Below are 27483 nucleotides of genomic sequence, written 5' to 3' on the forward strand. Positions count from 1 at the left end.
CCTAACTATCATTAGGAAAACACAAGTATGACCTTGTTCTGCTTAAAACGTTTCAACATAGAGGTAATGAAGAAAACCATGTCCAAGCTCTTTAACATGGGCTTTAATAAGCCTGTATGATTCACACTGGTTAAAAGTGCTGCCGCCACCACCTGGGAGAAATTCCCAACCTTCAATCAAAATGCTGGTGCCTTCCAATGAATACTTTATTTCAGCAACGATTATGATTTGTAATTCTCTACCAGTGATATTTTTGTGACCATCAGACTTAATATAAGAGGGCAGGAACCATGTCCCCCACATCCTACATTTGTAACACATAAAAGATGCTCAATGAACACTGAAATGCACAGTAAAACCAAATTCATAAGAGGTACCACTCAGAAGCATCTGAAAAGCAAACCCTCTCTTACCTTGTGATCTGTTCTTGGATAGCTTCAGTGTTGGCCTCTGCAAAGAGATACAGCATGGTGCAGCTGAAGTAGTGAGTGTGGCTATTTGGGTACCGCAGCTGATTTGCAATTGCATTCAAAAAGAGATACCGGCCTAGAAATCAAGAAAGTTCAGCTTAGTGAGGACCTGCTCCGTTAAGGCCAATTTGAGAAGAGAAATCATTCCTCACTGGCTAGGGTTTGGATTTATGATACGGGCTTTCAAATTATCCTGTGTTTCTTAGGTCCTCAAGAATTTTCATTTCTGTGGGTTTTAGCATTTTCCACTTTTAAACTTTAAAAATATATATTAAAAATGGACCTACTGCCTATTAATAACTGCATATTGTTAATAAAAATACTTCCCCCCAAAAATTAGTGATTTATTTCTGCCCTGTGTTCAAACTGTTCATGAGTGCAAAAAAGGCAAAGGTATTGTTTTGACCTCTTTCCCCAGGGTTCTCAGACCACACTATGAGAGCTAAACTATACTGGAATAAATATCCATCATCCTAACTGGGTTTGGCTGTCTGCCTCTGCACGATGCTACTCGTGTCTGTAACGTTCTCACAGAGCTTTAACGTGGCCCTCAAGGCTGCCCTCCTTTTTTGCTGCACTTTGGACATCAGGGTATTCCATTTTGTTAAATCTTGATTTCAAGCTGTCTCAAATCCAAATCCCTTCTACAAATAGGCAAACAGTATATACATACTCAAGATTAACTTGCCTCTCGAGTCCATCACAGAGTTAAAAGTAAACATCCTTCTAAAGTATGTGTGTGCGCTAAAGTGGGCAGGACTGTATAACTGGTTAGCACCTACTGGGGTCTCTATTACATAAGAATATAGAACACTAAAAGAAATATAGTTCAACCAGACAAGATGCAACCTATAATAGGAATTATGTGAACTTTTTGTAGAGCAAGTAAGGAAAGTCTTATTCATTAAAGTTTACACACCTAATATAAACATGATGCCTGATAAATAGGCACCTACCTACAAGTGCTGGAGGAAAGGCAGGCTAACAAAGCAATGTAGCTTAAGCCTATTTTTAAAGATAGGCTATTAAAAGGAATATGTTTATTTTCAGACCAAAAAAGTAAACCACTGCAGTCATCTACACTGAAAATATTAACTGATACAGTAAGAATTCTGGAACATTCTTTTATACTTTTCTGCATTGACCAGATACTATCTAGTTAAAAATAAAATAACCAGCCAGACCCATAAACACGTCGACAGACCTTTGTCGATTGTGGCTTAATGTATTTTTATGACCAGACTGTGGCAGAAATTACAGAGAATTTAACACTGAGAACTGAGTTAACTTTACTCACCTTCAGTGTCCAAGTCCACAGCCAGGTTCTGGAATATGTCCATGTGAGCCGAGTGGGTGATCGTGCTCATTGAAGGTGTGCTGCCCTTGTTGTGGATGTGTGCAATGGCCTGAGTCCCTACATAGAGCACCAGTGCATTGATGAGCTGGAGGTTGTAGCGATTGCCAGGCTCATTGGACACCTAAATGAACAAAATAGAAAGCTCCTGAAGCTCCTGACTTATCCTCAGAGAACTGATTTGGGCATTTATCTCTAAACCCTTTTTGTGTCTTTGTAGAAAAGGATGAACTGCTCTCAACATCCTTTGTGATTTAAATTTTAGAAAATTTTTTGACTTTGAAGTTATTTAACAAATACACAGTTGCCCAAAGGTTGTGGTTGTGTCAACAAACATTTGAGAACCAAAACTTTAACAGGTACCAGCACAAAATTAAAGTTTATAAAGTCAAAGTATGTACTGTCTCAATTATAAAAAAGATGGAGAGGGGTAAAGTTGTGGTCCCTCGGTGAGGAAAGACTGGAAAGAATAACTTTAAGTCATTTTCTACACTGCAAATTAAACTATTTCTTTAGGAAATAGTTAAATAGTTAAAATCTTGGAGGAATGATTACCAACAACAGGCTATTCTTACAGGAAATCAGTACATTCCCTGGTCTCCCCTTCCAAGGTTATTGAGCTTTGTGTGTCACTAGTAAGATGAATTAATAAAATGTACAATCCAGTTAATCTCATCCAATCATCAGAAATGACAGTATGTTTTAAAATCTTTTAATCAGGTTGAAAAGACTAACTCCCAAACAGGCCACATATAAGATATAAGACTGTGCATGGAAAATGCTTTCTCTGAAAGAGCTGAGAGCCAAACCAATTAACCTGTAAGTTGCTGCGCAGATCAGATAGAAAAGTGACCGGTGATCGAGTTTTAAGATAGGAATCCAAATCCTTTTTGAACTGAGGTGGCATCACTCCAGTAAAATTGGTGAGAATCCGGGGCGCAATATTAATTTCACTCAACATATCCACCTGCCACACAGACAAATATAAGAATCACAACCGGAAGCATTCAGAGGTGTTAACTGCATATTATATCTCTGCTAGTAAGTGCTAGAATTTTTCCTAAAACTATACATATTCTAAATGCTGAGTGAGCTGCTACTTTTAATCTTTAATGAGAAGAATTGGTATACAAAATGATAGGAATCTCTCATTCTACAGTATATTATCAATCTAAAATAAGGCAGGTTAGGTACCTTTTGTAGAGAGATCTAATTTGACCACTAGTCATTTTGTTCCTGGACTTGAATTTCAAAGTAAGGGTACAGAATGAGATTCCTCACTCACCAAAAGCCCCAGTCTTGGAGAAGACACCCCAGCAGAATAAGACATTATATTTGTTACTTTAAAAAATATTCATGTGAAAGAAGTAGAAAATATGTAAAAATTACAGTACCCATGTCAGGTATGTAAATGGTCCCTTTTCTCCTTGACATCAATTTAAACAAAACACAAGGACATACATACAAAACACCTGTGAAATACGGGCATTACAAAGGTCTTTGTTCTCCAATTCTGTGCCACAGGGGCCCACCCAGCAAATGATTGGTTTGACATCTAGAGGATGAGGTTCTATAAATATAGCTAAGTTTTGTATCAAAATTAATTGAAAATAACAACTAGACAAATACGGGGAACCAATAATGAGCAGCAAAATCATACCCTATCAGGCTTAATAAATAATTGCTTCTCCCCAAAAGCACTCTTATCCAACAAATAACTGTGTGTATGCTGGGGGGTTCAATAGCCCACTTACCAGAGAAAGGACTAAAATATTAAGACATAACTTTATTTTCCTTGAACTGTCTGAAATTTTACCTTCAGATTGGGAGTAAATGGGTCTGGGAGCCTCATGTTTCTTGGGAAGGCACTCAGTATCAGATTTCTTAGCTGGATACAATTAGGTGGGATCACATCACAGAATCCATAATGGTAATCACAAAGGAACTCAGGGAAATCATGCAAAAGAACCAGCAGCACTCTTAAAGTGCCCTATTTAAAAAGCAAAACAAAAAGTCAAGAAAACACTGGCTGATTCCACACTAAGAAAACAAGAATAATATTTTTACTATTATGCATTTAACTCAAAAAAAGCAAACCTATACTTCAATAACAAAGCTACAGGTTTTAATCAATAGTAACATCACAAAATACATCTGGAAATTATGAAAAGCTAGGTGTCAGGTATCAGGAGTTTATAACCTTAAATACATAACATTAGATAACTTTAAATACGTGACGCTAGAAGAGGATGGACAAAAAAATAAAAATGACATAAGCTTCTATCTTCAGAAACTGGAAAAAGAATAGCTAATGAAAACCAAAGAGAAGGGCAGATATCAATTTTTTAAAAAGTACTGAAGTGGGGGTTGGAGGTAATCAAAGTTAGAAATTATTTCTTTGAAAAGATTAATAAAATTGATAAACCCTAATGAGACAGAGAAAAACACAAAACCAGTATCAGGAATGAAAAAGGACCATCATCAGTACAGGTCCCATAGACATGAAAAATAGTTTAAGAGAATATTAAGCAATTTTCTGCTAATAAAGTTGACAATTCAGATAAAATACACAAATTAACTGAAAAATACAATTTACCAAACCCCAACAAAAACTCTGAATAGTCCTTTATAATAAAGAAGTTAAAAACGTTAAAACCCTTCCCACAAAGAAACTCCAGGCCTAGATAAGACGGCTTTACTGGGAAATCCTTACAAATATTTAAGAAAAAATTAACACCATTTTCACAATCTTAAGAAAATAGAAAACATTTTCCAACTCTCAATGAGACTAGCATACTGTTGATACCAAAGCCTGATATGAAAATTATACAAAAATCCTAAATATTGAAAATAGAAATCAGTGATATATCATGACCAAATGGTCCAGGTATGCAATGGTGGTTTAAGTATTTGAAAATTATTAGAATTACAGCATTAACAGAAAAAAATACATGATCTTGAATGCAAAAGGCATTCAATAAAATACCCATTTAATGATTTAGAAACTCTCAGCAAATTATGAATAGAAAGGCATTTCCTTAATCAGGTAATGGTATCTGCAAAACAAACAAAACTATAGATTTATAGAAACATAATACTTAATGGTGAATTACTGAAAGCTTTCCCCAAGATCATTAATGAAATGAGCATGCCATTATCACTGTCTTCTATTCAACAATATCCTGGAGTTACTGGCCAGTACAATTAGGCAAAAAGAAAAGCAAATAAAAAACCTACTATTACAGGTAGATGAAATGATTGTGTGTATGTAGAATACCACCCCCCGCCCCGCCCCACAAAATGTACAGATAAACTCTCAGAAAAAGTTTAGCAAGGTGACCGGATATAACGCTGGTATACAAAATCAATTTTTTTCTCTATGCCACCAACCAATAAGAAATAAGAATATTAAAAAGATATTTTTTATATCAAATATGTAGGATTAAATCTAAGGAAAGATATTCAAAATCTTTATGCTGAACACTACAAAGCATTACAGAGTAAAGTTAAAGACTTAACTCAATGGAGATATTCATGTTCGTGAATTGAAAGGCTCAGTATTATTTAGATGTCTGTTTTCTCCAAACTGATCTACAGATTTAGTGCAATCTCAATCTAAATCCTATCGAGTTTTTAGAAGAGAAACTGATTACAGTTTTTAGGGAAAAACAAAGGTACAGAATAGCCAAAATAATGTTAAGAGAGCAAAGCTGAAGAGGACTTGTACAGGCCTAAGAATAGATCAACTAGAGAGTTATCCATAAACATGTAGTCAATTATTTTGACATAAGTGCCAAATCAATTCAATAGAAAATGAAGGACTTACATGGTGCTGAAAAGCCTTATATTTATTGAGGTAAGGGTATAAGGAAGGGGAAGGAAATGTACCTCACATACACAAAAATAAATTAGATCACAGACCTAAATGTAAAAGCCAGATTATAATGGTTTCTTGGGCAGGGGGCGAGGCACGCACAGAACAAAATACGATCTGGGAGTAGAAGGTTTTTTTTACATAAGACATAAAAGGCAACATTTAATGAAAGTTAAAAAAAAAATAGTAATTTTGACTTAAATTTAAAATGTCCCTTCTTCAATATACCTTACTTTAAGAGAGTAAAGTAAAAAGACAAGCAACAAGACATGTTTGAGTATACATCAACAAAGGGCTTACATCCAGAATATAAAGAATTCCTATCAAAAATAAGAAAAATGCAGATAATCCAATAGAAATTAAGCACAAGACTGGAACCTGAATATCTCAAAAGGAAAATATTTAAATGGCCAATCTATACACAAAAACCTCATTATGAAATTAAGGAAATCCAAACTAAATCCACAATGAGATCTTATTGCACAACTGCCAGAAATGGTTAAAATGAAAAACAGACGATACCAGGTATAAAAAGGATGTGAAAAATGGAAACTCTAAGGTGCTGCTGGAAAAGTTAACTGGTATACACATTTTGTTAAAACTGGTAGTACCTACTAAAGTTGAACACATGAATCCCTATGATGGGGTGCTGGTTTTGCAAGTATGTTTGGTTTCTGCACTTGTTAAAATGTTATACTTTAAAAGCTTAGTAAAACAAATATTAGGCCACCTCATTCCTAGTTAAAACTTTCAAGTGTTAAATTTGAATTATTTTTAATTACCTTGTAGAGGATTTGCATAGGTTTGGTGAGTTCCACATTTCTAAGGAAAGGTGCTAAATATTTGAATAAATCAATCAGTAGCTGTGCATACATAGGCCATCCCTAAAAGAAAGGAATGTACATAGGTCAGTATATTCAGCTGCTATTCTGCCACCAAAAAAGATGCCTAAACAACTTATACTGTAACTTCATACTAGTATAACTAGAGAATACTAATTAAAAGAGAAGCAAAGCTGAAGAGAACTTGTACTGGCCTAAATACCAGTACCTCTCTTAAAGACTCACTGGCATTACAAAAGGAATAAGCATAATTATGGAGATAGTAAGACACGGTTATTTCCAACAAACTGGCTCCAAAAATTCCAAAACATACAGGTCCTTGTGCCTGCCTAAACAGGGGAGGGAAACCTTAAACTGCAGAGAGCAAACAGAAACTGACGGCTAGGTCTGTTTTCTTAATTCCTTCTTTTAATTAAATCCTGGGTCTCAACTGTTTCTTTTCCTGCTCCCAGCTCCTCAAGTCCAGCCTGCTCATCACCATCCAATTATACTAATTATGTTCATTCTTAGATAATTATATTCAATATACTGTGCTGCTCCTCCTGCAATTCACTTTTCTAACCAAACAAAACTAACTTCATTTAAGGATTATTTCACTTTCTTTTTTGCCAAACACAGAGCACTCACATTTTTCTCTAATTTGAAAGGCCAATCAAGGGTACTCTCTGCAATAGTAATTTATGATCCAATTGCAAGATGACAGAGAAAAACTTCTTATATTAACTGTGTTCACATTTACACTCAAACCTCTTTACTAGAACTTGATCTTAATTCCTTCAAATACAGTGACCAGGGGACTTCTACCTTGAGTGTGAGAGCCTTTAGCACTCAAGAGTATGAAACCGTACAATTGGTAGGTTCCAGAGCTCTATCACCCTGACTTTTACACAGATGTCTACAGAGGTGGTCTAAACTTTCAACTTTTTTTAAAAAGCCTTTAAGAGATTGACATAAGTGGCTCACAGGACACGGAGAAGCAATCAAGGCCCTAATCACTGAGGAATGTATCAGGCAGAGGCAGTCAAGCATTTGTTAATCCTCTATGATTTGATTCCCTGTTAAATAGAAAAATTCCCAACTACACTTGAAGAAGTATAATTACTACTAAATGACTAATAGTGCTAATAAGCCCCAGTTAGTTACAGTCTTCATCTGTAGGAGATAAACTGCAGCCACACCTTCTGCTGTGGCGTATGTGCCAGCATTCTTGCAATAAATATCCGATGGGAGATCAGTTCGAGCCAGGCATACACAAAGCCTGGAGCTTTGGTAGGCCTCAAGATGTGGAATGTATTGCTGAAAGAAGAAAACCTTTGTGAGAAGCACAGTCTAACTTAAATATAGTGAACACATAAATATAAGTAGACAACACCCAAGTTACACCATGAATAAAACATGCCTAAACCCCACCAAAGTTCTACTCAAATGTGATTACACTAAACCAGCAATCTTTACTAAGAAATCTCTATTAAATTCAACACTACTCACCAGAAAGCTGTAAGTGTCTGGAAATTAATGGTTTCTAGTACATGCTCAGGTGCATTGAGTTCCAAGAGCAGCATGATAAATATTCGATGGTAGGGAAGCTGCTGAAATTCACTTTGCCGAACATCATGATCCTGTAGGAGAACTCCCACTACTATACCAAGGACCTACAAAGCACATAGATTAGAGCTCGTAAAGCAAGAAGATAATTCCCTTACCCCTCTCTATAGTCATGCTTTTTTATCTTGCATTCTTAAGCCACATTAAAGAATATATACTATCTGAACACAAAATTATATGCTGACAGCCAAAGGGGCCATACAATGATTTGATTTGGCCTGCAATTTTGTATGTTTTCTTTGAATTTCAACACCCTCCAACCAGGAAGTATACTCTCCAGGTGCCCAGTGTTTTTTTCTAAAGCTCTAGAAATCAACAGAGTACATCCTATTTTATCACGGTGAAACAATCTAACAACCTAAATTTTCTGGTCTGACATGAAGTTGACAATAGACAAATGGTTTATATTTCTCTTGTCATTTAGTAGATGGGGGCCGGAAAAGGTGTTAGGTTGCAGAAGAACTGTCCTACACGTCACTTAATTTTTCCCACTTAACAGTGAGGAATGTGATAACTTATTTGCAATTACCCAAGACTGAACTCTAAGTTCATTTTTACACTATTTTAATATTCAAATCTGTAAGAATTCCACTATATAAATCAAAAGAAAACTGTACTTTGTCCCTCTGAAGAAAACCAAGACAACAACTGCAATGTTACTCATGGTATTTGAGTTGCCAATCTGTTATCAGTGGATATATACAGCCACCCCATGCACAGTGATTCTCCATTCAGTGATTCTGTGTATAAGAGCAAATCTTACTAAATATCTTCTAGCACAGTCATTACCAAATATTAACATAATGAAATACATTCTTGGGGGGGGGGGTGTCTCTCAGTTAAGGAATCATACTTTTTCTAAAATTCAACGATTATAGTTACATATTATCTATGAATTTAATTTCAATACAGAAAAGGGTATGTTACAAAATGTTTTGGGGAAGGGATTGGGTCCTTAGGCAAGAGAAGATTTCAGACCTTGTTCAGCAGATTAATCTTTGTGACAGTGTTGGTGGCCTCCCCTGAGTGCTTCACTAGCAGTGCAATGAGTCGAACAAAGGCATCCAGGTTGTGATAGCACTTGGCTCGGATCATGGTGGGATTAGCAGCAGGATTGTGCTGCTGCTCTGCCTGAGCACGGTAACTGATTTCAACACACATTTCAGTACACAGACGAAAAAACCTTGTTATGAGGTCATCAGTCTTCAGGATTCCTTGCTGGTGCATCTACCAAGGGAACAAAAATATAAAAAAATACAATGAGATAATATATACAAATAAATTTTTTCATGCTTAAGAAATAGTCTCATTTATTCCTACTGTCACACTTCCAATTTTTACTTTGTAAAAAAGCTGTCATCAAAATGACTCGTCCATTAAGGACCCCTGAAAGAATTCCTCTAGTTTTAAGATTATTAGAGAACAGAGAAGATAGAAATTGGGAAAGATAATAACATGGCAACTCTGAACAGCAGTGCACAGACAAATAATTTGGGCAATTATACAAATTAAACCAATTTTTAATAATTCACAAAAAGTCATATTAAGACATTCTGTCCAAGGTATATTTTCCAAGGAGATTAAATTATATGTATTTTACTTTCTCAAAGAATTTAAGATAATTTCCTCCAAACTGACTTAACGAATACCAAAATTTTTGAAACTTCAACTGCACAAGGAAAATCAAGTAATAATTTGTAATAATAGCCACCCAAAGAAAACACCCACAAATCATACCCAGCTATTTTAATGCAAATTAAGTCATTTTAATGTAAATTAAAATGTAAAGAACAAGTTTTTCTTTTTAAAAGGATAAAGTAAAAATTTTATATGATCTGGAAGTGAAGCAGAGCACAGCAGTTATTTGGCTAGTACGAAAGAATATGAAGACAGTGTAAACAAATATTAAGGCTGCAGAGGGAGGGGTCAGTGCTTACTAAAGAAAGAAACCAAGCCCAGAATGAAAACTTGACTGTAATCTTAGAAAATTTAAAACAATTTAACTGTCCCCTGATAAGTAATATAACAGCTGAATTGACAATCATGTACCCCTAGCCAAGACAGAAGGCCAGTAAAGGGACTTTTGTACACTGAAATCTGAAAAATTTATAGGGGAGAGGAAATGACGACAGACCACTATGATCAAGATGGAACATAAGGAGGAAAGAAAGAATTCTCAAAAGGATGCAACAGGGAATAGAAAGTTTATATAATACATTTTCTTTTTCAAATGGAGAGAGGAAATGAGAGCTAATAACCAGCAGGAAGAGCTGAGACAGGTGCCACCATCCATACCCATGAAACACCGATGATCACAAAAACCAAAATTCTTCCATCCAAATCAGAAATCAAACTATAAACATGCATTTACAGATTTTCATTAGGTATGTTTTTTAATTCCCTGATTTCTTTTAGGGGAGCTACTTAGTATAATTTACTAAGTAACATTCGTCGTGAAAAGCAAATCCAATTTTTAACAACTTCTAAAATTCAAATCAACTCTTCCATATTCAATTGTCATTTATTTGATAATAGAACTAATTTGTAATCTTTCTTTGGTCTCAGTTTGAAGAAATATAATGGTAAATCTGCAGAAATAAGCAGATCTCTCTCCCTGAACAAACATTACAACAGTTCTACTAAAGGAATTCTAAGGCCAGTTCAGGAAATATATCACTCTTGCCAGCCACGTAATACGATTAGGACACACTGGCCAGGGGGTCTGAATCCCTCATAGTGGCTGAAAGCAGCCAATGAGGATCAAAAACAGAATGCTAAATGGTACTATGGTTCTATTTCTACGTATTTTTCTGTTAATCCTGTTTACAGATATTCCTGCCAAACATAGTTTTTATCTGGGGACCTGTTTCCTAACACTTTAACTCAAAGTTCAATTTAGATCAAAATTTAATGAAAATAAATACTGGAAACTATTTCCCAAAAAGAACTCATTAATCAGTTTTAAGTAGATAAGCTACTTAATTTAGAAAATACAATAAAAAGCTCTACCATTTACAATTTTATTTTGTTTCCTTAATTTTTAAACATGGGCTACTGTAACTTTAATTAGCCCATAATCCCATCACTGCTGATTATCAAGCTAATAGAATTACTATATATACCTGACAATGTCATTATTCATTATCTGACCCACTGTATTTTGTAGCTGTGACAATTGAAATGGGAAAAAGAGAACTAAAGGGGAAAGGACAACAGGGAAGGTTGACTTTACTGCTTAGTGACCAATGACAAGGAAGCAAACTACCAATTTAACAGTAATGATGATGACATTTTTTGGTTTACATGAGTATGGAGGTAACTGTCTGACCACAGGACATAATACTGAGCTTTAATATTGGAGGCATCACGCCCTACTTATGTTGAATAAAAAGCACCTTTCTTTCCAAAAGCTCTACCTGTCCAACAAACGCAGAGAAAGCTTTGGTACTGTCACGGCCAGCTGCTGCTGAATGGTAGAGATTCACCCATTCCCTCAGAAGGTACTCTGCTTTCTCCCTCAGGCCTGGAGGATCATCATACTCTGAGGCTTGAGAAATCCCAGAATGCATCATAAAGTTAGGGCCTCCATGAGCACGATCAATCATTGCTTCATAGTTGGATCGCACTACTTCCATCAGCTGGGGCAATCTAGTACAATAAATCCAGAGTGAAAATCAGTCTACTCATGGTCGGGATTTCAGACACACAATTGGACAATTTGCTTATTTAACAGAAACCACAAGAGTGATGACCACTTTACCATTTCCATATTTAAACAAAACTATCCTTGGTCTCTTTATTATCTGTTTACTCATGAGGACATAATATGCAAATGACCAGCCTCAGTTAAACCACTTCTTGACCAAAAAATGGTGCCCACTGAAATGGATCTGATGTTCATAGTCAAGAAGTATTCACTGCAAATGCAATGCCTACTATATGCCATGATTTACGTTATTTACTTCTCGACAGTTCTTTGAGATATTAGTTCCACTCTATATAAGAAACAGGCTTAGGGAGGTAAATCAACTTGCCTAAAATCAGAGAGATTTTAAGTGGCAGAGCCAGGACTTAAACACAAGACTGACACAGAGTCTCAAACTACATAAACTGCTCTACAGCAAGAAGGCTTGGCAGTTAGTTAAGCTTTCATATTTCAAGAGACAATGTTAGGGCTCACTAAAGCTTCCCATATGTTGTAGGTAAAGCAGTTTAACAGGTAATGTTAGTAAGTCTGCACATTCATTTCTAAAGCTTTCTTAGACTGCTGAATATACACAAATCCTAAGCATTTCATCCTCACCCTTCTGGAGCATTGCCTCTGGAGTGAGCATTAATTCTCATGAGGGTTTCAATGGTGTGGAACAGATCTGCCTCAGTAATATGGGCAACACTCCTTTCATCCACCAGCAGGATTTTTACCAATTGCATAGCAAATGCCACAGCCATGTAGTTTAAACCATTCTCCATTGACTGGCAACACAGAAAGCGCAATGTCAGAAAGACAAGTTACAGCAAACACTTCCCAACTACCAGAGTCCCTTTTCCCGTTTAAGTAAACTCCTTCCATACCTGAGCTAGGTGAAGATCATACTGCTGCATATTAACCAAATGATTGCGAATTAGCAACTCCACTGCCTCCACATTATATTTATATTCATCTCGACATTCAATTAGGCACCTAGAAAAAAATCAATGTTTATTTATATAGGCTTAACCATACTGTATCAAGTAAAATACAGAGCCCATTTTATTCAGTGGTAATTAATCTGTTCCAAACGAAGGATGTCTTGAGAACCAACTACAAATCAGTGTCCAAGACTCAGCCAGTAACGCAGGACAGTCCTGTGTTAAAACTCAAGCTTTGCTTTCAAAGCCTAGAAAACAAAGTGTTCCATTTAAGACATTAAAGCATTTATTTATATACGAACAGTACCTGCTATAAAATCAGTGAAATCTTTTAAAACCAATGATCATAGTAAAAAAAATAAAATAAAATAGGAAGACCAGATGTTGTGGGCATAAAAAAAAAAATTAAAAATAAAAATAAAGCCAACGATCTACAATTTATTCTCCAAAGCAAAGTACTGGTTTTCTGTATCAGTCATGGGCATCAAATGGAAAAAGGACAACCATACAATAACTAGAAATTCCAAACATCCCGAATTCATCTTCCAGAAAAACAGAGAAACCTTTGGACCTAAACAAGGCCATGTATGTCAGAAGGCAGTCCAATTAAGTATTACTCATCTAAGATGGTTACTGACCTTGTGATCTGTTTGTTACACCACGGAGACCCATATGCACGGCCATCTTGAAGAGCTTTTAAGACCAAGAGGTGGCATTCCCTATAGCGCAGCAGCAGATCAGCATCAGCACCACTTGTGGCATCTAGTAAGCCCTCTACAGCCTATAGGAGAAAAAGTGTTCAGAACCATGAAAAATATACTCAGCCCAACTATCAAAGCCAAAAACCAAAACTTAATGCCAACTACAACATACCTTCCTAAGGCCTCAAGTTCACAATACTTCCATCACTCAAATCCTTTTCACTTACCTAACACAAACACTCTCTAAGTTCTATCTAGTTTATGCTCACTCTGTGTTCTTTACTTTTATAAACAGTTCCACTGTTCCTTCATAGTCAAAACCCAATGCTCCCAACTTACTCCACACCCCATTACCCAAGTACTTGGATCAACCTGTCCCTCAAAATCTAAAGGGCAATCTTTTAAAGTTTCTTAAATAGTATTTCCGGAAAATCTTACCTTAATGGGAAAAAAAAAAATTTCCTACTTTACCATTTGAAACTGTCATGATTATATTCTACTGCGGCGAAAATCAGCTGCTTATTACAGAACAGAACTTACTTTATGTTAATATTTAAAATCTTAAGCATAACTTAAGTAGATGATGTTGCAAGTCACTGGATACTTACAAATCTAGTTTCTTCTAAAAGTAACAGTTTAAGAACCAACCTTCTGGAGCAATCCAAGAGCAGCTATGGCATCCCGAGAGTTTCGAGATAAAACTACAACCTCCAAAAGACTTCTCAGAGCCTGAGCTTGAGGGTTCATGGCCAATGTTGGTGGGATGGCATGTAGGTGCTGCTCCAGTTCTGTAATGCACTTATCATAAATTTGAGCTACATCATCTGTTGCCCAAGCTTGCTGTTTTAGAGAAGAAAACAACCGAAAAAAAAAAAAAAAAGAAGTAAACAAAAATTTTTTTATTGGCACATACAGCAATTGAAAAGTCTATTGGTATGTTTCCTCTCCTTATTTTTTTTCATCAAAACAAGGAGAGATTCTTCCATTCTCCTTTCTGGACTATTCAGTCTTAATGACATTAGATGGGGGGGACAGTGAAGGGCAGGCATGGGGGAGAAGTATTTCACTTGATAGTGGAAAGCCTGGTAGATACCAACACAGTCCAGTGATGAAAGAGCATAATAAATAATGAAACAGGCTGAATCCAGCATCACTTGTGGCATCTAATAATCTCTCTATAGCCTATGAAAGTAAGAAATCAAAACCATGGAAAGTATAGTGCTCAGTCCAACTGTCAAAACCTGATAGGATAAAATAAGAACACAGCATTGTTTTCTGTGATATTCCTGAATCTATTCACAAGAACATATTGGAAAAACCCAAATCAGCTAATTCTAGAAAATAACTGGCCTACAATCTGCAAAACTGTCAAGAAAAATGAGAAAAAACTGAGGAGCTCTACTAGACTGATCTGAGGGACAACTAAATGAAATGTGAGATTCTGAAAAAGGTCCTTTTACTGTTAAAAGATAATATTGGGACACTCAGTAAAATAAAACTTGAATGAAGTCTAAGGATTAGACGGTATTAACCTATCAGTGTTAACTTTCTGGTTTCAATGGCTGTACTATGGTCACATAAGACAGTGTCTTTGTAGAAAACGCAGACCAAAGGATTCAAGAGCGATTGGTTCATCAAGGTCAGCACTTTCAAATAGTTCAGGGAAAAATGTTTCCTCCTACAATTTCAACTTGTCTGTAAATAACTGCTTCAAATTTTTAGGAAACATTTCTACTAAAAAAAAAAAAAAAAAAAAAGCAAAAAACAAAACAACCAGGGAAGCCATGTAAATTCCTCTAATTAGGCCGAACATGAGCATTAAAATAACCTCACAAAAAATTCCCCTTAAACTCCAGGAAGCAAGTGACAGATTAACTGACAAAAACATTCAAATTAAACTGTAAAACTCAATTTAATCCACGACAAGTATTTACCTTCATAGGCTGAGCTAAAAATCCCGTGGGCTGACTTAAATCATTAGTAGGCAAGAAGCCAGGCACATTGCGTGCAAATTCTTCATAAACAGCCAGCTGCTTTGGGTCCACACCACCAACCTTGGAAGAAGAAAACCAATTGTGACAGGATTCTCTTCACAATCAAAGGAAAATTTTTTTGAAAGTGGAAAGTTTGCATGGAAGTAAGCACAGGGGTTCTGAGAAGGGACACAGGAGTCATTAAGATGTGTAACAGCATGACTGAATACGCATGTGTGTGCACACGCCGTTTCACACTTCCCTGAATCCTGTCAGAGTCACCCTCATTTATAAATTCGGTAAGAGTTTTTCCACTGGAAAAATGCCTCTGATAGGACCACACTACTGCAATTCTCCAATGGAGCTGGTAGAAATTAGATTTTTTTTAGCATCTTATCACTGATGAGCAACTAGCAATAAAAGCACAAGTGCCAGAAGGAAAGATCAAGCTGGGAAACATAAAACTAACAGGCATATGAACTCTTTACAGTAATAGCACTTCAACAACTGGGAGCAGGGTGGGCAGGGAGCACATCTAAGCTCTATCCACACCTTCTCCACAGGTTGCCTTTACACGAAACGCTACTAAGGTGAGAAGCCTTCTCTGAAACAACATTTAACCTCACTGTCCTAGTCCTGGTAAGGAGTTGAAGCAACAAGAACAGAAAGAAAACAGATGGGGCAAGAAGAGACACAGCCCCCAATTCTCACTTTCAATCTGATTTGCTCTGGCATCCGCTCAGCTTGGTATGTTAACACAACAGGATCACAGTACCTGCGCCCTTCTTGCCTAGCATGTTTTCTCAGCTCAAATTCCTGCAAATGAAAAAAAGTCACTGAGGTTCTTGTTATGAGGTACTTTCTTAAACAGGAAACAAAAAACTTAAAAGGCAAACGCTAAACACTTACAGTTGCTAATCTCTTGTCCATCTCAGGGCCTGCTTTTTCTACTGCAGTCTTCTGAATAAAACAGCAGGCTAATTCACAATTGTCCTGAGCTAACTGAGCAGCTGCCTGATCCATCATTTCCCTTTGTTGTGGGGATGCAGTCTGTTGGGAAGAAGAGAGACAAGAGAAAAAGATTTAAAGCTTTCTATGGAAGGACAAGACCAAGAAGGTAATAAATGCAGTGCTTAGACAAATGAATTTTAAAAGTTCTCACTGTACTTATGACTCACTGGCTGTGACCATGATATAGTCTAACAATCCTCTTCATCTGTACATAAAAATATCACTCACCTGAAATATCTTAACCATACTGTTGTGAAGACAGTGAACAAATATGAAAACAGGAAAGGCATTATTAAGTGTGATACCTGAGACCTAAAATTAATATAACTGAGTTATTTGAAGAGTATACACTTATATGTGGACACATATAAAGTCATTGTAAACATTTTATACTGTCTTACTCAAGTGCTTCAATCTAAATTCTTCATGGTAAACAGAATCAAGGTTATTATTAATGTATGCATTTTTAAAAAATCTTTCATTTCTTTAAATCAATAAACAAATATTTGAGTATCTACTATCTGCCAAATACTGTGTTGAAGATATAATAGTGAGCAAAAACGGACATGATGCTTTACCTCACAAGATTTACAATCTAAGAGAAAGACATCAAACAAATATTGTGACAGAGTTAAGTGAAAACACAAAGAAAAACTTTCAGACAAGCAGTTAATGAGTTTTGTACTACAGCAAGGAAATAATCAACTTACACGAAGAGCTGAGGCAAAACTGTTTTTCAGATTTGTAGATATGCTCATGAGCAAAGGTTCCCTGCAAGTAATCATAGCCATGCCAGCTGTCAAGTTACGCATCATGTGATGAGCTGCTATTCGCATTCGAGATTCCTCAGAATCCAGGGCAAAATCCTTCCTGACTATTTGCTCACAAGTAGTCATGGCAATCTTAATTGATCGATCCACCACAGGATGGACCAACTCCTGGACAGCCCGTTCAATTGCTTGACGCACACACTGCTTCAACTGCGGATGGGCCTGAAACAAGGGAATCTATGTAGGAAAAAAACAAGTTATGTCAACAGCTTGTTTAAATAAGACAATTCAATTTTCACTGGTAATCACACCCGTGATTTTGGAATTGCTTCAAGGTTAACTATTAACTACCAATTTCCACTTTAACCAATAAAAAGCTCAAGAATCAGGAGCTGGGCTACAAAGAGAGAGTAGTATTCAGTATATACCTTGTGATGCATAATATGTCTTTGATTTTTTTCAAAAGTCTAAGTTTAATGGGCAAAATTGTTCAATACAACATGCATTACCTGATTCAAGACACACTACCTGCTCAGGTAAAATTGTGGCTCAAGTACTCTTAAAGTAACTTCTTTAACAGCTTAGAGAAATACAAAAAGAATCAAGTTTACAGAGAAAATGCTTTCTATGCAACGTATTGCTACGAATAAGTCCTTAAAATAGCAAGCATTTTACATTATTGTAAACTGAAGCCTTTTGCTCCATTTGAAAAACTGTTTCCAATCTTTTCTCTGGTATAAAATATGCCCTAAAACTCAGTCTCTTTAACTTAATTGCTAAGAAATTTTTAAAATATTAATGAAGAACACACAAAAGTATTCAGATTACTGGGAGTTATATAAAGGGGAATCACGATTTCTAGATCTAGCTTTTTCCTTCAGATACTAAGCACCACATTTATAGAAAAAAAGGAAGGCCAGTTTAAAATGATCTCTTTGAAATCATTTTAAGTCCTTTAAATACAAAAGTTCAATGGATTAATGTTACGCTTGTATTTGTGAACATTGTTTTTCAAAAGCAAAGACCATGAAAATTCCACATATCTGATTCTGAACTAAAAAATGTTAAGCATAATAAAAGACTGAAGATAACCAAATGTCAATCTGAATATACACAGTAAAATACTGCCTTTAAGTAAATAAAAAGGATTGATGAGAAGTTATTTATCAGTTTAGACCAGACTGCCTCCCAGAACCAGGCCACAGAAAGATAACTTAAAGATTGAAGTCCCACTTCCAGACTCTGACCTGGAGTTTTCATATATATACATGAAATCAGCTCAGTTCCAGCTATCTGGGAAAAAAAAAGTGGCTTAATGCAAGGGTAATGTGACATGATAATGAAAATAAAGAGCAAAAAAGCTATGGATCTTCTGATCTGTGTAAAGGAATTCTTGGAGATTGTGATTATATTGCCAGTTGTCTTATTTTTAATATCATGGGTTTGGACATGCGATAACTATATATTATGTCTAGTCACAATGACTATTTTTAGAACAGAAAAAAATCCCAGCTATACTACCATAGCTGTTCCTAATCTCTGGCTCTCTGTACAGAAGCTTACAACCTAGGACTCCACAAAGAAGGGGAAAGCGGAAGGCCAAGTGACCAGTTTACCCAGTTACAAAACAGAGGTGGGGGACGGTATGGTGTCTACTTACTGTTGGGTTTAGAGTAATGTGTGGTGCCAGGCCTGCGAGGGAATAGACATTGATGTCATGGTAGCTGTACTGTGGCTGTGGTGGAACCGTGGCTGTACAGGTGGTACTGGTAGCTGGTGTCGTAGAAGTTGCTAAATGTAAAGAGATAACAGCTAATAAAAAAAGCATATTTCCTGACCTTACTATAAAATTATCAGGATATCGAGCAGCTTTTATTTCAGTAAACTAATTGGATTGGGGGGCCGTTGGTCGAGGGTGGCACAGGTCACGTCTTCCCTATCCTGAATTATAAGGGACATTCTGTGTGGGATTTAAAAAAACAACAACAACAGAGATTTGAACAAAGCATGTAAAACTATGTCAGTGGCAGTGCCCATTAGCATGGAAAACAATTAAGGGGTCACGCCATAGTAGAAGGCCCAAATCTTGTTGGATCATTCTTTATTATAAGTGAGTATTTTCAACCTAGGCTGTTCCCTGGGTCATCTGGGGATTCTTAGCTACTGAGGGCTCAGCAAGAAAAGCTGGTTTATTCTAACCATACCTCCCAAATCATTTGTTCAACACCAGCTCTATAGCCCCCACACTTCCAATCCTCTTGACCCAAGTAAAATAATCCCCTCTCAGGGCTAGGGTCTCGCTGGTCTGGCCATTCTCATATTTGAGGAATAACACAGACTGTCATGCCATGGATTCTGAGATCTCAAACAATATAAAAAATAACCCGGCATAATTAAGAATACAATATAAATTACTCAGATAGATTCTAATACAGTAAGACAATGCCTAGATATTGCTAACATTTCCTTAATAATTTAGAAAGCTCACCAAAAAATATACAAAGTTTCAGCACCACATAACGTAGAACAATTACAACTTGCCATATTCATGGAGATATACCATTTAACAGAACATTTTAAGTGCAGATCTAGCTAATTATCACACTTACTTGTGGTTGTGATGGGAGGGAGTTCTTCTGGCTGTTTGACATCTTTCTTTGGAGCAGAGAGTTGCTCATCTAAGTTCTTTAGGCGATCTTTATCCTTTAGGAGGTTTCCAGGTTTTAGCTCATTGATGTCTAATGCAAGGTTCTTGCAGAGGACCTCAATCTCAAACTTCAAGTTTAACTGAATAATTCCAATATTCAATTAGAATTTTTAAAATAAAAATTTGGTTTTATTCATAACATACACTATTCTTACCAAATTATTACAGTGTTACTTCCCCCCAAAATACTCTACTTTTCCTGTAAATTTTAGTAACATCAAGGCAGAGAATATTCTAAAGAATAAAGAAGCAACAAATTTACCTTTAAGTCATGTTCCTGATGTAGCTCAGCTAATACATTCATAATTGCCATTGTCCAGGGGTTGGGTGGCCTAAAAACCTAAAGAAAAGCTATTATGTTAAGCTGGCCCCAAAAGCACTTTAATTTGTATTATTTAAAACAGTTTAGCATTTATATTTATGTGGCCATAACAAAACCCCTAGCCTTCCCATCTATATCATATTTCAGTAAAAAACCAAAACCCAAAATCACCTATTAGAATCAGTCCTATAATTCTACTTAACCTTTCATATTGGAAATCCAAGTTTACCTGAGAAAAACTGATTGAAGCAGAGCTATGTTCATAAGAACTAAGGATATAACCTCTTGACCTTGTGCTGAAACAAACTCTTAAAATTTAGCCATTGATAAAATATTAAAATCTACTCACCACACTACGAATGCTAGACTCTAAGACTTTGGCAACAAAGGGTACTACATAGAGCAATTCTTGCTGTCCTTTAACGTAAGCCTCTAGCAGCAAAGATTTCACATCCAAGTCCTAGAATTAAAAAATATATATATTTTTAAAGCTGGTAATATACTTCAAAACCCCGTACGAAGTACCCAAAGAAAGGAATCCTATTAAACTCATCCTCAAAATAGTAATCAATATAATATCTGACCCCTGCCTCACAGAAAGGAAGTAGTGACAATCATACTTCAGTGGCTTTCATTTATTCTGCTAAATATTGGGACCATGAATGAGAATGCAACTGGGGATTTAAAACATGGGCCAAACTCTTACAAACATCTAATAAGCATTAAAATAGCCCCAAATAAAGTCAAGAGTTTTAGACACAATATGCTGTAAACATAACATGAACATTCTCAAGTTTTACATGAACCTTTAGCTGTAACTTACAGTATGTAAGATGGGTTTATTTTTAGCTAGTGTAATCATTCCCAGCCAATGTCCCAAGTTCTTCAGCAAAGAACGATCTGAGAAATTGGCTGCAGCTTTATCAGAGGTCAGGAGAACCTGAAAAATATAGAATTAAAAGTATGAAAATGAGCTTATGAAAAAAAAAACTCAACTAAATGTTTGAAAAGTCCATTAACCTATGGTAAAAACGAGCTATCAATTACGAGAGCATGCCCCCAAAGCAGATCTACTCCATACTAACACAGCACTATTTTGTTGTGTTCAGTGACATTTTTACCTTTACATTGTTTTAATAGGTAATATAACATCACACAAAATACAAGGTACACAGGTTAAAAGTGTCATGTATGCTCCCACAGAAAAGTATTTTAAAACTGTGAAAATGTTAGCTAATTTGAAGCACAAGACCCAACTGTAAATTATTTTGAATAGCTAAATTTAATCCAAATGACGACTCTATCCATGCTTCTAAATCCTTCAAGACAACAGGCATATGAAGGAACATAACAAAGATCACAATATCTACTGCAATCTTTGGCATTATCCAGGTGGCTGTACATCTCTGGAGAAAAGACAACTTTCTGAAATACAGTATAATATTGCTTATAAACATCTTTGCAAATATCTAAAACACCTAATCCATTTCATTAATTCTCTAGTTCTTACTTTCCTAAGGGGGAACAGAACCATCACCATATATCCATCTACTACATGGTACCTCTTAATTTATGGCTATAAATTTAAATCTACAATTTAAAATTCTGTTTAAAACATCTTGAGATTTTGCTTCCAAGTATGTGGAAACTTTCATATATCTCAGTCATCCTTGCTATCAGATAATAAAGTAGTTATGTTCCTTAACTCCATACAGCAACAGCAGAATGGCACAAAGTCAGCTGTGCAACAGGAAGAGCCAGGAATTCTTTTGCACTACAGCGTAACCTATAATGAGGAAAATTCCCATTCACAGGTTTAAATATAGTGCTGGCTCCTAAGCCCATATCCTAAGTAATTCAGCAAGGAATAACCACAGCTGTATGCTGGTTCACACCATTTTCTTGAAAAGTTATTCATCCTAAGAAATAAAATACTTGAATTTTATGAAATAAGCATTCGCTCATTAGGAAGAGTCTCACCTTAAAATAACTGCTCAGAATCCTAAACAACAGCTAGTCTACAAACAGGTCTAGAGTTGAGAGAGATCTAGCACTTAAAGACGAAAACAAAAACATTCACTGCAGTAGTTTCTTTAATAGAGAAAGTTAACAACCTAAATATCCATTAGCAATATACATCCATACAATGAATTTCTATGACTACTGAAAAGAAAATGGACTAGAGCTAAGAGCATATTGCAAATAAAACATGGAGGTGAACAAAAGCAAGTTAACATGCAGAGAGGGTAAAGATTTATAACCATGCATATAATGATGAAAATAAATTCAGAACAAATTAAAGAGGACATTCTTCATGAAATTTAGTTCTGTATTTGAAACAAATGGTGGACCAACTTTCATAGCTACCTAATATAGAAAACATGCAGGGAAAAACAGTAACACTCCACCTCCAAATTTTCTGTACAATCAAGTATTTCCAAACTCGAAACAGGAAAAGAACAGAAAAGAAAAACTAAATCTTACTTTGATGTTTCTGTAGGTCTCATTTAGAACCATCTTATTAAATTCAGGATTCTTCAGCGTGTCAAGGAAGTTTGAATACAAGCTGTGAAAGTTTGGCTCAATACTGACTCTCTTCATAACCAGGTACTGTGAAACCCAAGGCATAAATTCTTCCTTCACAGTTTCCTTGAGTTCTTCAACCTAGCCAACCAATATGACACGTGAAGCATACAATTAAAAGATGATAAAATGTGGTTATGTGTGTTGTTTCTGAGAACAATACTACATCAGATGGCTTCTTGCAAAATTAGGAGCTAAATCACCATGCTATCATCTCTCTCCCCCATTATCAGAGAGATGCTATGAAGTACAGTATGTTTTATTCCATACTAGTATAGAGTCAATCATCTCTCAAACTGGGGGGGGATTAGGACTGAAACATCTATGGCCGCCTTCAATTTTAAAATTATACAACAAGTAGTCAGTCCCTTACCCCCAACTTTCCATCTGACCAAAAGAAGATAAACTACTAATCTATAACCTGCCACTAACAGACCTAACATCAGAACTATGTTTCCCTAAATTTCTATCTCCAGGAATTATCTATAAAGTTTGATACTTCTTTTCCAAAAAGGATATTAAAGGCTTCAATTTTTTACAATCCCACATCAATTATGGTGGGATTGTAAAAGACGTTACTTGCATATATCTCAAACCTACTTGTTTAGGCTAATCTTACTGGCTAACAGAGGCATTTCCAAGTATTGTCTTAACACACAGTCTTGTAAAGCAAGTATATGCTTTTCACAGGGTCTACCTCAGTTATCAGGCACCTAATAAATGCTCTTAAAGGTCTCTGGGAGGGACATGACTTGTAACCAGAAGTACAAATGAAACTTTCCGTCATCATGAGATCATAAAGTTTATTTCAAGACATCTGTAAACTCACTACAGAACACTACATTTAAAACTAGTGCTATTTAATGTCTACGGAAACCACATCACTGTTACCCTCTACCTTTAAAGTATTAAAAAGAATGCAGAATGTCAAATATAAATCCCCCAACCCATTAGGAATAAGAATAGAGAGCATTCATACTGATATATAAACTATTTCATCATGCTCACCTTTTGTGTCATATTCGACTGTGAGAGATTGTTGAAGATAAATGCAATTTTCTCCTGGATATTTTCTGGGGGCTCTACAATTCTTTCAGTTTGATCTGTGGCCACAAGCAATGTATCTATATTTGTAGTATTAATAGAAGGCTAAAGAAATAAAGTACATAAAATAAACAAATTAAAATGTATAAAAAATACACACGGTGTTTATGATTGTGCACTGGAAGTCCTGGCAAGACTATGTATTAAACTATTAATAGTGGCTGCCTCTGGGAAATTTGGGGAAGGAAGATAAAGGGAGAAATGTTGGTCTTTATACCTTTTTTAGAAGGCATGTGTTTGTAGTAAAATTAAAATACACGCTCGCTAATGCTTATATTACAACATGACAAATTTTAGAAGAGAAAAAAAGATAAACCTACTTACTGGCACATCTTTCTTAAAGCTGACTCCAGTTGGCCTGGTGACTGTAACCGTTTTAGCAACAGTGGTGGTTGTTGAGGTGGTTACCATAGTGCTAACCTGACCAGCAAGGGGTGCTTTTGCTGGAACCTGGGCCTGAGCCTGAGCCTGAGCCAGTGCAATACTTCCGGGTGTTGTGATGGAGCCCTGCATTTTCACAGGAGGATCTCTAGACTGCTGTCCATACTCAATATACTGTGGGGGCAGGGAGAGGAAAACACATTAATAGAGTTCTTAACAGAAATAGAAAAATCTAAATTACACTCCCCTCACTTCTGAGAGGCTAGAAATCATCACAGAGTACTCTTTGGGTTCACCTATCTCTTATTCCTTGCCCCATCCTGGCCCATATACCCAAATATGACACATAAACAGATACACTGCAAATTCCTTAGGAGATTAAAACATTAATATTTATGAAAAAACTTGTCTAGCAAAATAACTTCTAAAAGAGTAGCCACAAACACCTGCATATAAATTTAAATTCTTTAATACATGTATACTTTAAAAGCTTTTAAATTTATATAGTAAACTGATCTTTTTTAAGTGGATGCTGATGAGAAACCTAAGGCCTAAAAAACACACTGCAATGTGAGTTACCACTCAGTAATATTACTACAAAACAAAAACACACTGTACACTGCCAAGCCAAGTAGAGGGTAAGCGATGATACTGGATGATCTAGGACAGGTATTTTTCATTTCACAGAATAAACTTTGTTCCCATAGCCAAATTAGAAGATTCCTGATATCATTTCCAACAGTCTATATCTGGCAAAACAAAAACTACTATCTATATATTCAATAACTATTCAAAAAAGGACATTTTCAACTAGAAAAGATAATCTCTGAAGAGAATACAGCCCTTCAAATTGACTAAGTATGGAAATACAAACAGTGGCCTCTCCTTCCCCTCTCTGGGGACCACTGTTTCGTGTGATCACTTCCATGCCACCCCTCTTGCTCTCCAGTCTTCTGAGATCTACATTCCTGGCTCTTAATTCCAAATACATTTGATTGTGATAAGCCTCTAATCTCACGTCCTAGCTTTTCAGAACTCTGCTTTCCTGTTTCAGTACTATAGTTTTGGAACATTCCCCCGACCTCCTCACATAAATCAATATACGCCTGCCTCTCGGTCCATGGTGTCTTCTTACAAACTACCCCAGGGGGATGAAGCAGAAAGCACTGGACTAAATAATAATGTAGAATTAAAAGTAGATTCAAATTCTGATCTGATTCCTTAAAATATGATCTTATAAAGCCATTTATCTGCTTTGTATAAAATAAAGTTAAATATTAATCCACTTTCTTTTCTGTAAGCTATGACCAAAGACAAAGGTATGAATATTTACAAATAAGCTAAAATCAATCACTCTAATAATGATTTAGAAATTTCAAGATCTTGTAAGATGGCTTAAAATGTGTATTCTCTGGCCCTTAGGGACTGCCCTCCTTTTTAAGAAATACCTCAAAGAAATCAAAGCAAGTGGTAAGGGGGATGTATTTTTGAGAAACACTGATCTAAGTTTTACATGAAACAGCTTTGAACCATATTTAAATCAGAGGAATATTACTCATTTTTATCCAAGATTCCCATTCCAAATCCTTTTAAAAATAAAGCAAAATTTTTCTTGGTAACAGTAAAAGATATCTATTCAACAGCATTATCTGTTTAAAGTACAGGTGAAAGCATTTTATTAAATCACGCAAAACCGTTGCTTAGAAAAGATAATCCAAAAATGACATTTTTTCATGACCTATTATTAAGGTGAAAAACAAGCAACAATATTATATGTATACTTATATCATGCCAATCTTTAAAGAAATCTTAAAGCCATTCCCAGTGTCCAAAATCAAATTAAAATAGATAAACCCTCCAACTACTAGAAAGGTTTTAGGTCGCTTACCTCCTGTAAATGATGTGGAAACTGCATAAAGTGACTGATAGAAGCCAAGTGCTGACAATACTGGGGATAGTCCTTCAATCTGCCAAAGAAAACATTCATTCGTTCATTATTTTATGGAAGACCAAACAGAAGCCGTACAATTAACAAAAATTTTCTTCTAAAGGCTATTCTAGGCCACTTCTCTCATTCTACCTATGAAATACCTTACTTGATGAGAATGCCAAAGGAAAAAGCACATAAGTAGAGGGGGAAATATTTATGAACTTCACTCCTTTTACATCAGAAAACAGAATATATGTTTTTTAAAAGGTCTTATTTTACTTAGATTATAATGAGCCACTAAAACTGGTATCTGTTAACTCTAAAATGTTCAAAAGGTGAATGGAAAAACAATTTGTACTTAATCCATACAATGGGATACTGGTCAGCAAGAAGAAACCACTGAAACATGAAGCAACATGGATGAATTGGAAAACCATCATGCTAAGTGCAAGAAATCACTCATACAAACTGTGTATGAGTTAATTTAAATAACACTCTAGAAGAGAGTTGATTGCCAGGGGTTAGAAGTGGGGGAAGGTGAAATTCAGAGGGGAAACAAGAGAACTACTTGCGGGTGATGGATATATTCAATCTTAATGTAATTGTAATTGTGGTAGGTACACAACTGTATAAATTTGAAGAACTGTACAATAAAATGGTGGTTTTCACTGTGTATAAAGTATACCTCATTTTATAACTGAATAACAATTATTTTCACATCTTCCTTTTCTACCTCATACAGTTGTTAAGATTAGTTAATACATGTATAATAATGGGACATGGCAAGAAACAGTTAAAAAAAGATAGGTATTATTTCTCCTTATATTATAAAGAGAAGCTTCACAGGAAACCTATCCACTCACCTATTTTTAAATCTATCTAGTGCAGCAATCCCGAAATAATACATTTTGGATCCAAAAGGCTTGCGTAAGGCTTCAAGAACATATCGCAGGGCCAGACCTAGTGCCATGTAAGTGACCAGTCCTTTTTCAATTATCCCACCAAACAGGCAGGCTGTTATATGTAACTCTTTATCAGGGTACTGGGGGAAAAACCGATATTCTTCAAACAAGTTCCTTAGCATACAATTAAATACTTCTCGTTCTCTCTTTATGGTAGAGTCTTTAAACCTCTGTAGCATTTCTAATACCTGGAAAAAGCAAGATAAAAACAATACACACATAAAAGAAATTTATTAAGAGCCTTCCTAAAATACTCTTAATAGAC

The 27483-nt window shown here is 35.8% G+C and overlaps 1 protein-coding gene and 1 non-coding gene across 8 annotated transcripts in view; both read right to left on the reverse strand.

Annotated features, from left to right (window-relative positions):
• Positions 1-27483, reverse strand: part of CNOT1 (CCR4-NOT transcription complex subunit 1) — an 81696-nt gene that overhangs the window by 1801 nt on the left and 52412 nt on the right. For 4 of the 7 annotated variants that reach the window (XM_006909716.3, XM_015587698.2, XM_015587699.2 and 1 more), the window contains 27 exons: positions 27120-27406; positions 26215-26293; positions 24270-24500; positions 23850-23990; positions 22743-22922; positions 21082-21198; positions 20608-20718; positions 20199-20276; positions 19839-20016; positions 18890-19020; positions 17170-17466; positions 16358-16498; positions 16160-16264; positions 15410-15529; positions 14124-14315; positions 13413-13555; positions 12718-12826; positions 12449-12618; positions 11541-11793; positions 9124-9372; positions 8029-8192; positions 7719-7836; positions 6481-6582; positions 3641-3814; positions 2642-2791; positions 1768-1948; positions 414-546 (listed from right to left, as the gene is read on the reverse strand). In XM_006909716.3, the coding sequence (XP_006909778.1) occupies positions 414-546; positions 1768-1948; positions 2642-2791; positions 3641-3814; positions 6481-6582; positions 7719-7836; positions 8029-8192; positions 9124-9372; positions 11541-11793; positions 12449-12618; positions 12718-12826; positions 13413-13555; positions 14124-14315; positions 15410-15529; positions 16160-16264; positions 16358-16498; positions 17170-17466; positions 18890-19020; positions 19839-20016; positions 20199-20276; positions 20608-20718; positions 21082-21198; positions 22743-22922; positions 23850-23990; positions 24270-24500; positions 26215-26293; positions 27120-27406 (4334 nt within the window). The remainder of the gene's footprint in view (positions 1-413; positions 547-1767; positions 1949-2641; positions 2792-3640; positions 3815-6480; positions 6583-7718; positions 7837-8028; positions 8193-9123; positions 9373-11540; positions 11794-12448; positions 12619-12717; positions 12827-13412; positions 13556-14123; positions 14316-15409; positions 15530-16159; positions 16265-16357; positions 16499-17169; positions 17467-18889; positions 19021-19838; positions 20017-20198; positions 20277-20607; positions 20719-21081; positions 21199-22742; positions 22923-23849; positions 23991-24269; positions 24501-26214; positions 26294-27119; positions 27407-27483) is intronic. The other 3 variants (XM_006909722.3, XM_006909720.3, XM_015587700.2) reach the window with 1 other exon arrangement.
• On the reverse strand, positions 21951-22088 carry LOC112478263. The gene has a single exon (XR_003045753.1). It is a non-coding gene; the product is annotated as a small nucleolar RNA SNORA46 (small nucleolar RNA).

This window comes from Pteropus alecto, unplaced genomic scaffold (assembly GCF_000325575.1).
Source record: "Pteropus alecto unplaced genomic scaffold, ASM32557v1 scaffold42, whole genome shotgun sequence".
Taxonomy (NCBI): Eukaryota; Metazoa; Chordata; class Mammalia; order Chiroptera; family Pteropodidae; genus Pteropus; species Pteropus alecto.